Consider the following 12756-nt stretch of genomic DNA (forward strand, 5'->3'; position numbering starts at 1 on the left):
AGCCCTGCCTGGGACCCAGTGACACGAGCAAGGAGAGGACACGGATCTAAATTCTTGGTTATAAGCTACAGTGACAGCAGACAAACAAGCAGCCCAAAGGAGCTGCATTACCTATTATTTTTGCTTTAAGTGGTACATCATTTTAAAGTATCTTCTTAGTAACATTTAGTTCTAACTAACATTTAGTAACAAATGAATTTGCTATTTCTGTATATTTACAAACTGCCCCCTATAAGGTTTTTTACTTGGTAGAAAATATAGAAATATTCTAAAGGGTATGGGTGAATATGGCCGATTATCAACATGTGTTTTTGGTAGGACAGGATTTCATCTTATTTTCATACTAGTTCATGGTTTTTCTATGGGTTTGGGTTGTTTTTTTTTTTAAATCCTTCTCCTTTAACAAGACCTTGATTCACTAGGCAAAATTAGATATCAACTTAAACCAAAACCAGGGTATGGTCCCTAAATGTATTTTGGAAGCCAAAGTGAAAGCAAGTTCTTAACATCTGCCCTGAAGGCTGAGTGTACAAGGGCAACCCTACACCCGAACACTACCAGGAAAGGTTTTTCTTTCCTTTTCAGTAAGTTCTTGTTACTCACCTTTGTTATTAGTCTGTTCAAATTCTCCTTCCCCATGTAAGAAGTTTGCTGTGAAAGCACAATCTCCTGTTTCTGGATGATGCTGGTCAGACTAGTTTTGCAGCTTTGATACTGCTTCAGGAGCTCCAGAGCCCTTGCACACTGCTCCTGGCTGTTAAAAAGAGATGTATTATTTATGGCCTAAGCATAAAACAGCAGCCTCAGCCTAGTCTGTTTCCTTCTCCTATATTCAAACATGTGGGGAGTCTGACTACTATGTCTGGAAGAGAGAAAAGGGGGGATAAACTGTACCAGTCATAAACCCTGCAATACTATGTGCTAGCTGGTGTGGTATTTGGACAGTTTTTGGAATCAGAAATGCCCTTCACCATCATATGCCTGTGATTCACATTTAACTGTCATGTGACCTGAGCAGCTCTGTTTATATGATACTTTCCACCTGAAAGGTGAGCTCAGTCACCAGTAAACTGAAATACAACGTGCAGCAGATATCACAACAGCTTGGGTGGTGGACAGTGGGAAATACCACCTCAGCCCAGCCTCCAGTGGCATATGAAAACAGATTACTCCCACTGACACCTGTACAAGCCATGAGGATTAACCAGAACTGTGCCAGTCCATGCAAAGCCACTAGGCATCTTTAAAAACCATAAGAGAAGGACAGATGCCCTGGGTGATCAGTCATAGCCCCTCCCAGCCCTCACTCTCACAGACTTATTAAACCAAGCTCCTTTAGTCTTTTCCTGCATAAGAGACTGTTTTCCCAGCTGTCCTCTTCCATTTGTTTCAGTTTGACTTTTCTTTTGGAATGTGCTGGCATGAAATTCACAGCAAATATAGAAAACACATCATTCCCACCAGCAGCCAGGTTTTTCTTTTGGATACCAATTAAGTCCAACACATCACTGTATACCTGCTAAAGGATGGGACTATGATGTCTTAAAAATATATAAAATTCATGAGCTTTGGCTGCAAACTTCTATGTGCAATTCTTGGCTTTATGATAGTTTACAGCATCATCATAGTAACATTTGCTACTGTATCAGTATTTCATTTACTTTAAAGTATGGTCTAAGGCTTTTTTGCTGTTTCATTTTACAAGCAAACTTCTTACTTGTATAATACTACTTTAAAACGTAGCTTTTCTCCTTACCATTCAGCAAGCAAAAGTTTTGTATCCTCCCATAACCTCTCTGTAACTCTGCACTGTTCATTTGCTTCCTCTGCTTTTTCCTCTTTGATCTGTGGGAGCTTATTAGCAATTTCTCGCATAGGTTTCATTTCAACAGCAGCACAATCCAATTCCTTTTCCAATTCCGTTAATGATTTTACCCTTTATTAGAAAAAAATGAAATACAGCCTTATATTAAAGTCTTTGATTTTTTTTCCCCAATGTAATTAAGTTCCCTAGAAATTCATCCTGAGCTGCACATACTGACTATATTAAATGACATCATAAAAAGTCTAATTTGATCTTCAGTTCGTGTAATTTGACACAGTCCTTCAGATGAGTTATGCTGACCTAAGCCCTTTGAGAAAGTAATCCAAAATCCTAAAGGCCAATAGGGTCTGTATAAACATAGTGAATTACTTTGTATTAAAAGGTAAGTGCATTCTCGCTATCTTAAAATATGGTCTAAGAAAGGAAGCATTGCCATAGCGTGGGATTTTACAACTTAAAAAATGGTCACAGCTTATAAACTCCTCTCCCCTCCCTTTTTCCCTCCACATAAACAGTAGTGAATTGTTTATTCATCCTTTGCAAGGCTACAGAGAGCTCCTCTGAAACACTATCGGAGACATGCAAATCATGTTAGTGGCTTGCTTGGGGTGTGGTAAAATAACACAAGCCATCTACACTGCAGAGTTTCAGATCACATGCATCAGTGCTCAGCAAGAAGACCCATCTCCCTGTTCGACGGTTTTCTTACTGAAAACTAAGATCATAACGATCAATCTACTTCTATTTTTTCTTCATCAATGCTGCTTCAAACCAACACATACATAGGAGTTTAAAAGAAAAGAAAAAATGGAGAAGCCTTCCTTATTTAGGCTGTGACGGAATGAATAAACCAAGTTCACAGCTCCTTTCAATGCTCCACAGATAGTTCCAGACACATTCATGTTTCAGTGCTCTACTGCGACGGGCCACAGGCCCTCTGAGTTCACTGAAATTATGAAATTAAAAGAGCTTTAAAAAAGAATTCACCTTTGTTGAATAGCTGGAATTGTTGGATCCTTCAAGCCTATTTTGTTAATTCTGTCACGTAGATCCTGAATGTGTTTAAGGAGTTCACCGTTTTTTGTGGAAAAAATCTTGTATAAGTCTTTTTCCTCTGTAAGCATCTGTTCACTTGAGGGATCATAAGTCGCATTTAGCTCTTCAGCTAAAGTCAGAACAAGGTTTTCACAGCAAGTCTTTCTCCCACATTCAGCATCTTCCAAACAGATATCAACCGCTTTTAAGCGTTCATCCAAACATCTAGCCTCTTCTGCCATATGACAAACTTCTTGTGCAGCCTCTCCCAATGCTTTTCCCTGTACTTCAGGTTGACCTGGGGGATCTGTGAGACATTTGGTGGAAGACTGAATCTTCCTCAATGAGGCCATAAAAGCTTCCAGATCTTTAAGGACTGTCTCGCGGATCTGCATTTTATGGTTCATTTCTTCAAGCTGGTTTTGATAGTAAATCATAATTTTACTTGCAGCTTGCAGATCTATTGGATTAAATTCATCTCTTGCTGAACTATCTAGGTGTTCCAATTGTTTGCACACTTCAATCTGATTTAATATGGATCTCTGTAGCTCCTGAAATTGAGAGAACGACCAACAGTGTTAGCAAGTGAAAGAAAACCTGTATCCTGCATTCAAGCTGAACCTATGACTGAGAAACAAATTAAACTAGCAATAAAATAAGTATGCTAAACAGGGTGGTTAAGAAAGAAAACCTCTTTTTTCCTACTCTGGACTTTGGTGGAGGGAAGGAAAAAGAAGAAAAATCAAATAAAATGGTATTCCACACACAGGGAATTTGGTCAGCACTATAGAAAGCCCAAGCCTCCTTCCAGCAGACCAAAAGGAAAGATGATGAGAGTCCTGGGACTGAAACCAGCAGGCTCTCACAGTGGGAGATCAGAGCACAGGCGGGCACACAGACGTTTGTTACTCTGCCATCTTTTAAGTTCCTTGTGCTATACTTTTGGAGGAGACTTAAAGGCATTTAAAACACACAGACGTTTGTTACTCTGCCATCTTTTAAGTTCCTTGTGCTATACTTTTGGAGGAGACTTAAAGGCATTTAAAAATCTCTTGGTGAAGTCTGCATGCTATCTGGTTACAGCCCTCAGACAAACAGCAGCGTGTCAGTGTCGTGAAACTCCAAATGTGCAGAAAGCTGGGAAAAAATTCAGGGTCTTCCAGTGAAAAAGAGTCATCTCAGACAGAGTGCGCATGCTCTCCGCCCTACAGCTTGAGAGACCTAAACCCTACTTCACTCGAGAGCCAAGGGCAGACAAATGCAAAGTTTCAGTTCTGCGTAGCTGTCAGTGTGTTCAGCTCGGAGTGCATGTCAAGAACAAAACAATATTCACCCTGCCTAATAGACAGGCCAGAGCCTAGGCATAAGATACTGATAGCAGGCGAACAAGTTATTGCATACATGCAGAGCTTCCAAAACCATCCTAAGGTGTGCTCAGATACCTCAGCAGATGTGACACAGGCATCTTAGCTTAGCTCACAAATTAACACCACATTATGTATATGACTCCACAAAGTGATATAAAGCCAGGAGGGAACACTGTAGATCTGGATCAAAGGAAACTCCTAATCTAAGACATAATGTTCACAACCATGCTTTTTACAGTAGAGCCTATTGAGGGTCCCTGGCTGGCTCTACAGGAACAATGACATTTAAAGCAAAGGGAGTAAAATGCTGTTATAGAGTTTAGAAGGTCTGGAAAGTCTTGTGAGCGGTCCCAAACTCCTGAGTGAAAATCCCATGAAGTTCTCTAGTTCCTAGACATATTAAAAACTATTCTGGCTAGGCTGTGGTCTCTGCATTTTCCCTTACCTTTAGTTCCCTATAAGCAAGATCACTATTCATCAGATTAAACTGCTGGATGTCCTTTTTCTTCAGCTGCTGATCTAATTCACATAGAAGAATGGATTCATTTTCTATTGGCAAAACAATTTCCAAAGCAGTCCTTAAAGAGTTTGTTCTACAAGAAAGGTAACAAAACATGAACTGGGAAAGTAAGCAAGAAAAGACACTCAACATTTTACAGCACAAAAAGCCACAAAGATAATGTAATTGACTGTCTAACAGATATAATCCTCCTCCTCCTGAGGTCAAAGGAGTTTTTCCATTGATTAATAAGAAAAGTAGTGTGAATCCCAGTGAATTTAACTAAAATGTTGAAGGAAGTAACAGTAAACTTGGGAATGCTGCACAGTGATGTTACAAAAACGTGGCTCTGTGCTTCTTGGAGAGATTCACACTATCTGCAATGTGTATATGAACCAAGTATAATTAAGAAAAGCTTAATTTTATGCAATTTTTAAAAAAAGGTTAAAAATGTGCACGTATTTTCTGTAATGCACACTATTCCCTTCACAATACATCCATTAGTTACAATGAACTATTCCTTAGCTAATATCATGAAGTGTTATTTTATACCTGGTACTTATAATATCCTGAAGCGCTTTCCATTCTCCTTTTAGTTTGCTTCTCATCTCAGAGATAGCAGCCTGCTGCACTTCATCCACAAGATTTTCTAAGGTAGATGAGATGTTTTCCAATTGTGTCCAACCAGAACTGGTTTCACTCTCTATCACCTAAGAGATATGCAGCGTTAATTGCATTAATATGATACTGTATTTCTCAATGGACTGGACAGTTCATAAAATTACAGTCACAAGAGTCTCTGCAGAAAAAGTGAAAACATCACCTGAAAGTATGAGTATCTATGGCTTTCTTTTCCTTTAAGACTCCATTTTTAGCTGCATGCAAATCTCTACCAACTTTTTATGATTAACATTTCCATGTCAGATATACGCCTTGGCTATATTTTATAAAAAGTTCAATAAATATGGTTCAGCCATCTTTACTACAAGAATCAATGGAAAAGATCTCAACTTAGCGATGTTCAAAAGAACAAAAAACAAATGTAGGACTGAACCAAGTTCTGAGATGCTAGATAACCTCTGTACTCCTTTCAAGCAAGGGCTTGAAAAATTGCAGTAATAAATTCTCCAACATCAGTTATGTGCCTTTTATCATCCCTTTAAGGTTCTTGCAAACCTAATCAAGTTATAAGTCCTGGAACAGTTTCATTCTGCACATACACCACTGCCATTTGATGGTTCAACTCTGACGACTCCTCCAGCCCTGACCATGGTCCATCACTTACCACTCCTGCCAACAAAAGAGCTGCTTTCCGTAGTTATTTTTTCCTATTTCAGCCTGCAGATCACAAACTGAGAGCCACCAATTTCTTCTTTCAGCAACACTTGCAAAACTCCACTGCTAAGTAGGAATGCAGTTCTGCTGAATGCTAAACCCTTGATTTCCCTTCTACTTCTAATAAACCTGGTTGTAAGGATGCTCCTTTTCCCTTGGCAACACACATAACACAGAGAGGTGAGGGGTCTACATGAGAAAATAACAATTTAGGCACCAAGTATGTTTTTCGAAGACGAATACTTACCTGTAGTTCAAGCAGCTTATTCTGAAGGCATGAAGTACCTTTTATTTCATCAGTAAAGCCAGATGCTACTTTATCTCTGCTGATTTGTAAAAGTTCCTCCAGGTTACTTCTCTGTGTGTTATAGCTAAAGAAAGATGCAATCACTTTCAGAGAGAATATTACTTCTAATTTAATGGAACATGGCAAGGTATGGGACTTGCTAACCAACAGATTACCATATAAAGTAAGTATAGTCTATTGCAAATGCATATTTTTACCTAAGTCCTAAATGAATGGGCATAAATGAGCAACATATAAAAGAGCTGAGAAATTGCTCACCTGGCTAATTTTCAAGTATGAATGCCTGCCTGCATTCTCTAAATTCAGTTTTATGAACATAAAAATGTCAGTTCTTTAAAAACTTGACACATTTTTTTTATTTTGCAATATTTGAAGTTGTTAGTAAGGCAGATACAGATTTTTCTGGCCCAAGAAAAGAGCTGAAGAAAAAGTTTTATAGCTCCAAGTGTTCTTGCTACAAAATCCTAATGTTTGAAGCATTTAGCTACTATAGTGCTTCCTTATCAATTACAGAGCAATATTAAGTAAACTGTAGTAGAACAAGAACAGTGTTCTGCATAGCAAAAGTGCACCCTATGTTCGATACATATTAATTTATGAATGTCTAGCATAGTATCATCTCTTAATATACAGACATTTTATCCTTTAAAAATTACCTCTCTAATAAAGCTGGTATGGGCAAATCACTGTCTTCCTCCAATTTCTTTGCGCAGCTTTCTCCATTGTGATGTTTCACATCTGGTTCCAAAACTATATCTGCAGCAGCTCTTGAGGTCTAAGTAAAAATAAAAAAGGTAACCGTGACCTCTGCATCATGCTGTGTCGATACACAGTGAAGACTAACAGACATCTGTGAACTCCTGAAAGAAGCAATTGCTTCATGTGTCCCAAAGGAGATGAGAGATACCATTCATGAATACAAGATGTGTTTAAACTCAATCGTGAACCAAAAGAGCAAATTTTTGAACACTTGCAGCCAGGTCATTCATTCCTTCCACAGATACTGGGTCTTTGGCAAGCACAATCCACTTGTGCAACTTTTTGCTGCAGCTTCATGGACATCCTTGGGCAACCACAAGGCACTGTCTTCTGCAGCTTTTGTCAGGCTGCTTATACCAGACGCCTTTGCACATCTCTCGCTCTTGATTCCAGGATATACTCGACTCCTCAGTTTGAGGCTGGCTGATGTTATACAATTCATACTTTGATTATCCATGAGAGAACAGATTTCGTCGTTGTATCAGGGACAATATTAGTAGCCTTACAAGTATTCTCCCTTCATAATAGCCAATTCCTACCTATCTTCAAACTTTATGTAAGTTCAATGGGTCCCTTCCTATAAACCACCAGTCTGGAGGCTGTCTGATGAGCTGTCTGCACCCTTACTTGCATGAATGTTTATCCTAAACGAGACATCTTCTGTGGCATCCAAACAATGAAGTGCAGTATCTTCTCTCTCTGAAATTATTTCTAAGAAGATACATGTGTTCTGGTTTTCCCTATACTTTTCTAAAGCAAATGCCTCCAACTCTTCACTATTTTTCCTCTCTCTGTCCTCTGAAACGTGTTCAAATTACTGGGACACTATGGGGGATTTGCACTTGAACACAGCTTCACACATGACTCTTCCAGCTGAAAACCACTCTTTAGCAAAATATAATGCAAAGTTGGAGACTCACATCTCCTCAGGATGCCTAGCGCTATTCCTTGCATGTTACTTTTTAATATTTACTTAGCCTACGTTCCCAAGCGTGATGGGGTTTTGATGTCTGACCAGAGGCCTGAGGTCCTACCACAATAAGAATAGTAACAGAAATAATCAGTTTTTCCTTCTGGAAATGATCTCCCCTAGATAGAGCATTGTTTTCTAACAGTAAGTATGGACTTCTTACCTCCTGTACCGAAAGGATATCAGTTTGTTGAGACAAACCGGGCTTTTCTCCATTCTCAGAGGCAACAATGGAGCTCCTATGGTTTAAAAGAAATTTCAGCTTAAGAACAAAATATGAAATACAAAGGGGAAAAAAGAAATCCTGGCTAATGATTAAAAACAGTGCAGCTGCGATGAAGGGTAATCAAACATTGTACTTGCTAGTTTATGAAACTTAATACTAAATGTTTAACGTACAGTTGCCCACAGTAACGTACATAGTAACGTACTTGGTAGTACATTTACATTATCACAAAATCTATCCGTATATCTGATTTCTATGAAGCTACAACACATCATGCACTCAGTCACCCACTCTTTCTTAGATAACTGTCCTTTTCCAGCATGAGACAGCAGGGCCGTGTAAGTATCTGCCACAATTTGTTGAAGCTTTTCCAGCTTTTGTTCACAGTCTGTAGTCAGTGTCTGTATCCCTGGGACAGTTCCTTCTGATAGTCTTCCCAACATTTTAAGGTCTTCTAATGACTTGCTAAGTTCCCTCAGGCTGCCTTCGTGTGAAAAAAAGGCCTAAACAAAGAAAAACAATATAATAAACTCATGTTAAGTCATGAGGATATGCAATTATTCTCATAGTTTTTTTTCTATTTCCATTGTCTTCTCAGATGAGTGCACTTAAAGCGTAAGCTGTCAAACCAGGAGAGAAACATTTATTTTCCCTCTATTCTTTTTAAAATAGAGCCAGGAAAGAAATAAGGATTTCTGGCAACATGTTCCGCAGCTGCATACACAAGACTATACTGACTCTTGCTTGATTTTGAAATTTGTTATGTTACTACAATTTTAGCTAGTTTGTTCCCAAGTCCTCTTCACACTGACATCAGATATACATGTCCCATTGACTACAGAAAAAATAGAATTGGAAAATTTATTTAAAATATTCCTCATCAATAATTATACTTTCTATGGTGAAATCAGGATATACTAAAAATCTAACAAAAATATGAGCAGAAGGAATACACCTGAGAACGCTTATTTCTCTTTACTCTTGCATATGTAATATTTGCTGAACATGAACCCATGACAAGCAAAGACTAAAACTTTACTGAATTCAGTGAAGACCAGAATTTCATCAGGAGATCAATTTCTTACCCTTACAAGTGGTAAACTGGCCACATCAATGCATCTCAAAGAGGAGGATGAAGGAAAATACTAGAAGCAATGAAGTTGTCCTGGTTTCGGCTGGGACAGAGTTAATTTTTTTCTCAGTAGCTGGTACAGTGCTGTGTTTTGGATTTAGTGTGAGAATAATGTTGATAACACTCTGGTGTTTTAGTTGTTGCTAAGTAGCACTTATCTTAAGCACTTTTCAGTTTCCCATGCTCTGCCAGCAAGCAGGTGTGCAAGCAGCTGGGAGGGAGCACAGCCGGGGCAGCTGACCCAAACTAGCCAAAGGGGTATTCCATACCATGGAATGTCATGCCCAGTATATAAACTGGGGGGAATTGGCCGGGAGGGGCGGATCGCTGCTTGGGTATCGGTCAACAAGTGGTGAGCAATTGCATTGTGCATCACTTGTCTTTTCTTGGGGTTTATTTCTCTCTTTTTTTTGTTATATTCCTTTTCATTATTATTATTATTATATTTCTATTATTATTAGTTAGTATTATATTTTACCTTACTTTAGTTATTAAACTGCTTTTATGTCAACCCATAAGTTTTACTTTTTTTTCCCCAATCCTCCTCCCCATCCCACTGGGAGGGGTGAGTGGCTGCGTGGTGCTTAGTTGCTGGCTGGGGTTAAACGACAACAGAAGTGTAAAACCCATTGCTTATGGAATATGTAAGATTCACCATGACTCACTCTGGCAAGTGAAACATAAATGTCTTATGTCTAACTCTGTGGTTAATTTATAGACAGCACAAACACAGAGGTAAAGTACGGCTATTGCACTGTGAGAAGATACTCTCACCTGAAGGCACCTAACACCATCTATGCAACCCTAACAAATCAAAGGAGTCACAGAACACATAATCATTTCTTATTTTTACACTTTGCACAGCTACATCTGTTTTAATGCTTCAAGGCTGTCTTAAAAAAAAAAATGGAAAAAAGATACTATCCACTTAACAAGGAGGTAATTCTAAAAGTCTGCAAGGAGGCTAATATCTGCAGTCAAAAAAGGTAAAGAAATAATTTCGGTGGCCTCTTTGTTCTGTGTTTACATAACACGGAGCACAAGGGCCCTGTTCCACAAACACAGGCTGCAATAACGTACCTAAAAAGGAGCGAGAAGGATAGACAATGCATTCACAAAGAGAGGTAGGTGAGCAGAAAAGGAGTGTGGCAGGTACCTCATGTTCCTTGATGAGCCCTTTGGTTTTGTCCATACTTAGGAGTTTCTTCTCTTTGCCTAATTGCTTATTGATTTTTTTAGAAGTTGCGTTGAATTTCTTTTTTACCCTTTCTACTATGAGTTGGACACAGGATATAATTTCATGATGAACTGCCTGCAAAATTCAAAACACATTATCCCTGTGAGATGGTGAGACGGTGTTACAAAGCAAATTAAAAACCTCAGAACATATTGTGACAAAAAAATTGTTTTTCAAAGATGCCAGGCCTAATGAGAACAGACAGTGGATTCTCCTTCCTATATTATCTCACCTCCCATCTTTTACGAACATCTTTACTCTTTTCTTCCACCACCAGCTTTTCGCGATCAGATGAAATATTTTTCAGTTGTTCAGCTGCTTTCAAAAATTTGTCAAGAACTTTGTTGTCCAGAGCATTAAAAGCTTCCTGCAAGAAAAGCATCATAATGAAAAATAAACAGAACTGAATGTAGCTTATTTTCCTAATAAAATTACATCAGTAGCATACAAAAACCATGCATAAAGCATGTACACATTGCATGTATGGGCTGTGATGGCTCTTGCATAGGTGAGTATGTGGGCATTCTCCACCCCTGCACACCTGCAAAAAAGTTGCAGACAATATCAGTGTATGCTTTGTGGAGAAAAGCAGATGTTGTTCTTGTAACTCCTCTTTTAGGGGCAAATTCGGTACGAAAGGAGAAAGATTAAGGTCCCTGAACTTTGCATCTTTTCTAGGGAATATACGTGGCTGTGTCCCATGCCTGTCAGAGAGTGGGTGAAAGGTCTGCATCAGTGCGACGGGACCCTATGAGACAGCCTGGAGTGAGGCTCTGCACTGCTCCCGGCACGTGGCCGCCCAGGACTTGCTGTGCAAGATAAGGCAACACAGATTTTGGGCACTTCCATTTTTGATACCTCACTAAGGACACCTTTAAGAGATCCAGATTTTGAGATGGCACACTTTCTTTACCAGTTAGCCACTAGGAAAAAGAGGTGATTCAGTATTTATAATCACACTTTAAAAACCTGTCCAAGAATTCAGGCGTGTGATTCTTGATGGGAAACTTAATTATTAATCAGGTAAAAAAAAAGGCTGTAGTTCAGAACATGATGAGTTTTGATGGGATGATGGAGTAATTTAAGACAGGGCACTGAATAAACTGCCATACAGTTTTACGTTTCTTCATTGAAGCTGTCTGCTGAGTTAATACATGCTAACAGTGCTAAATCAAAAAGCTGAGAAAAGTATTAATAGCTACCAAAAAAAAAACCAACCTTCTCATATTTTTCTCACTGTGGTACCTTAGCCTTTTAGATACTAAATAGCACTAAGAAATACTCAAATTCAGCTGGCTCAGAAAACAAACCCACCTCGTATCTTGAAATACATTCTTTAGGACTTAATTTTTGACTGACAAGTTGCACAGCCTTTGAAATGGAGGCCTCAAGTTCTTTCTGGGATTCTTCAAAGTTGAGCAAAGCCTCCTTCTCTGCAGGTCTCCTCTCAGATTTGGATAAGATGTTGTTTATGTCACCCACAACAGCCTTGGAAGAAAGACACTGTTTTCAGAATGTGCCTGAGTGTCAGTAATTACATAAAGCTATTGCTTCATAACATCACTCAAGTTTTTCGAGTTGGGATATTGATCTTTGAAATGTTCTAGTTTTTGCCCCAGCACGAGTCTGGGAGACTGATTCTAATAGTATAAACTCTTTTTTATTTTACATGAATTAAAAGTAGTCTTCCTAATCACATAATGTCAAAATTAGAGATGTCTGTGTGTATAAAGTACAATAACAATAAAAAAGGAGTACCTCTATTTTGTCTCTGGCTTCTTTAACTCGTGCCTGCAGCCCAGTGGTGTGAGAATGCTGTTGGGACACTTGACTTGAAACATTTTGCATCAGGGATTGCAATATCTCTTCTGCTGCCACAACTTGCTCTTGGCATGAGGTTCCCCTTGCAGCCAAGCTCTGGTTAAATGAAAAGCATTAGAAGCCTGTACAGTATTTATGTCTTTTTGTTTAAAGGAACTGAATGAAAAGCCAGACTTGATCATGGACAGTCAATATTTGGTCAAGCAAAAATCTTATATTCCAATTACGGTCAGTGTACTGCAC

General features: G+C 38.8%; 1 protein-coding gene across 1 annotated transcript in view; it reads right to left on the reverse strand.

Annotated features, from left to right (window-relative positions):
- Positions 1 to 12756, reverse strand: part of SYNE2 (spectrin repeat containing nuclear envelope protein 2) — a 183772-nt gene that overhangs the window by 143548 nt on the left and 27468 nt on the right. The window contains exons 18-30 of the mRNA XM_050898321.1: positions 12451 to 12609; positions 12007 to 12180; positions 10925 to 11059; positions 10612 to 10767; positions 8615 to 8826; positions 8261 to 8336; positions 7025 to 7143; positions 6309 to 6432; positions 5279 to 5436; positions 4673 to 4820; positions 2813 to 3411; positions 1757 to 1936; positions 604 to 754 (exon numbers count right to left, since the gene is read on the reverse strand). Of these exons, the coding sequence (XP_050754278.1) occupies positions 604 to 754; positions 1757 to 1936; positions 2813 to 3411; positions 4673 to 4820; positions 5279 to 5436; positions 6309 to 6432; positions 7025 to 7143; positions 8261 to 8336; positions 8615 to 8826; positions 10612 to 10767; positions 10925 to 11059; positions 12007 to 12180; positions 12451 to 12609 (2391 nt within the window). The remainder of the gene's footprint in view (positions 1 to 603; positions 755 to 1756; positions 1937 to 2812; positions 3412 to 4672; positions 4821 to 5278; positions 5437 to 6308; positions 6433 to 7024; positions 7144 to 8260; positions 8337 to 8614; positions 8827 to 10611; positions 10768 to 10924; positions 11060 to 12006; positions 12181 to 12450; positions 12610 to 12756) is intronic.

This window comes from Gymnogyps californianus, chromosome 5 (genome assembly GCF_018139145.2).
Source record: "Gymnogyps californianus isolate 813 chromosome 5, ASM1813914v2, whole genome shotgun sequence".
Classification (NCBI taxonomy): Eukaryota; Metazoa; Chordata; class Aves; order Accipitriformes; family Cathartidae; genus Gymnogyps; species Gymnogyps californianus.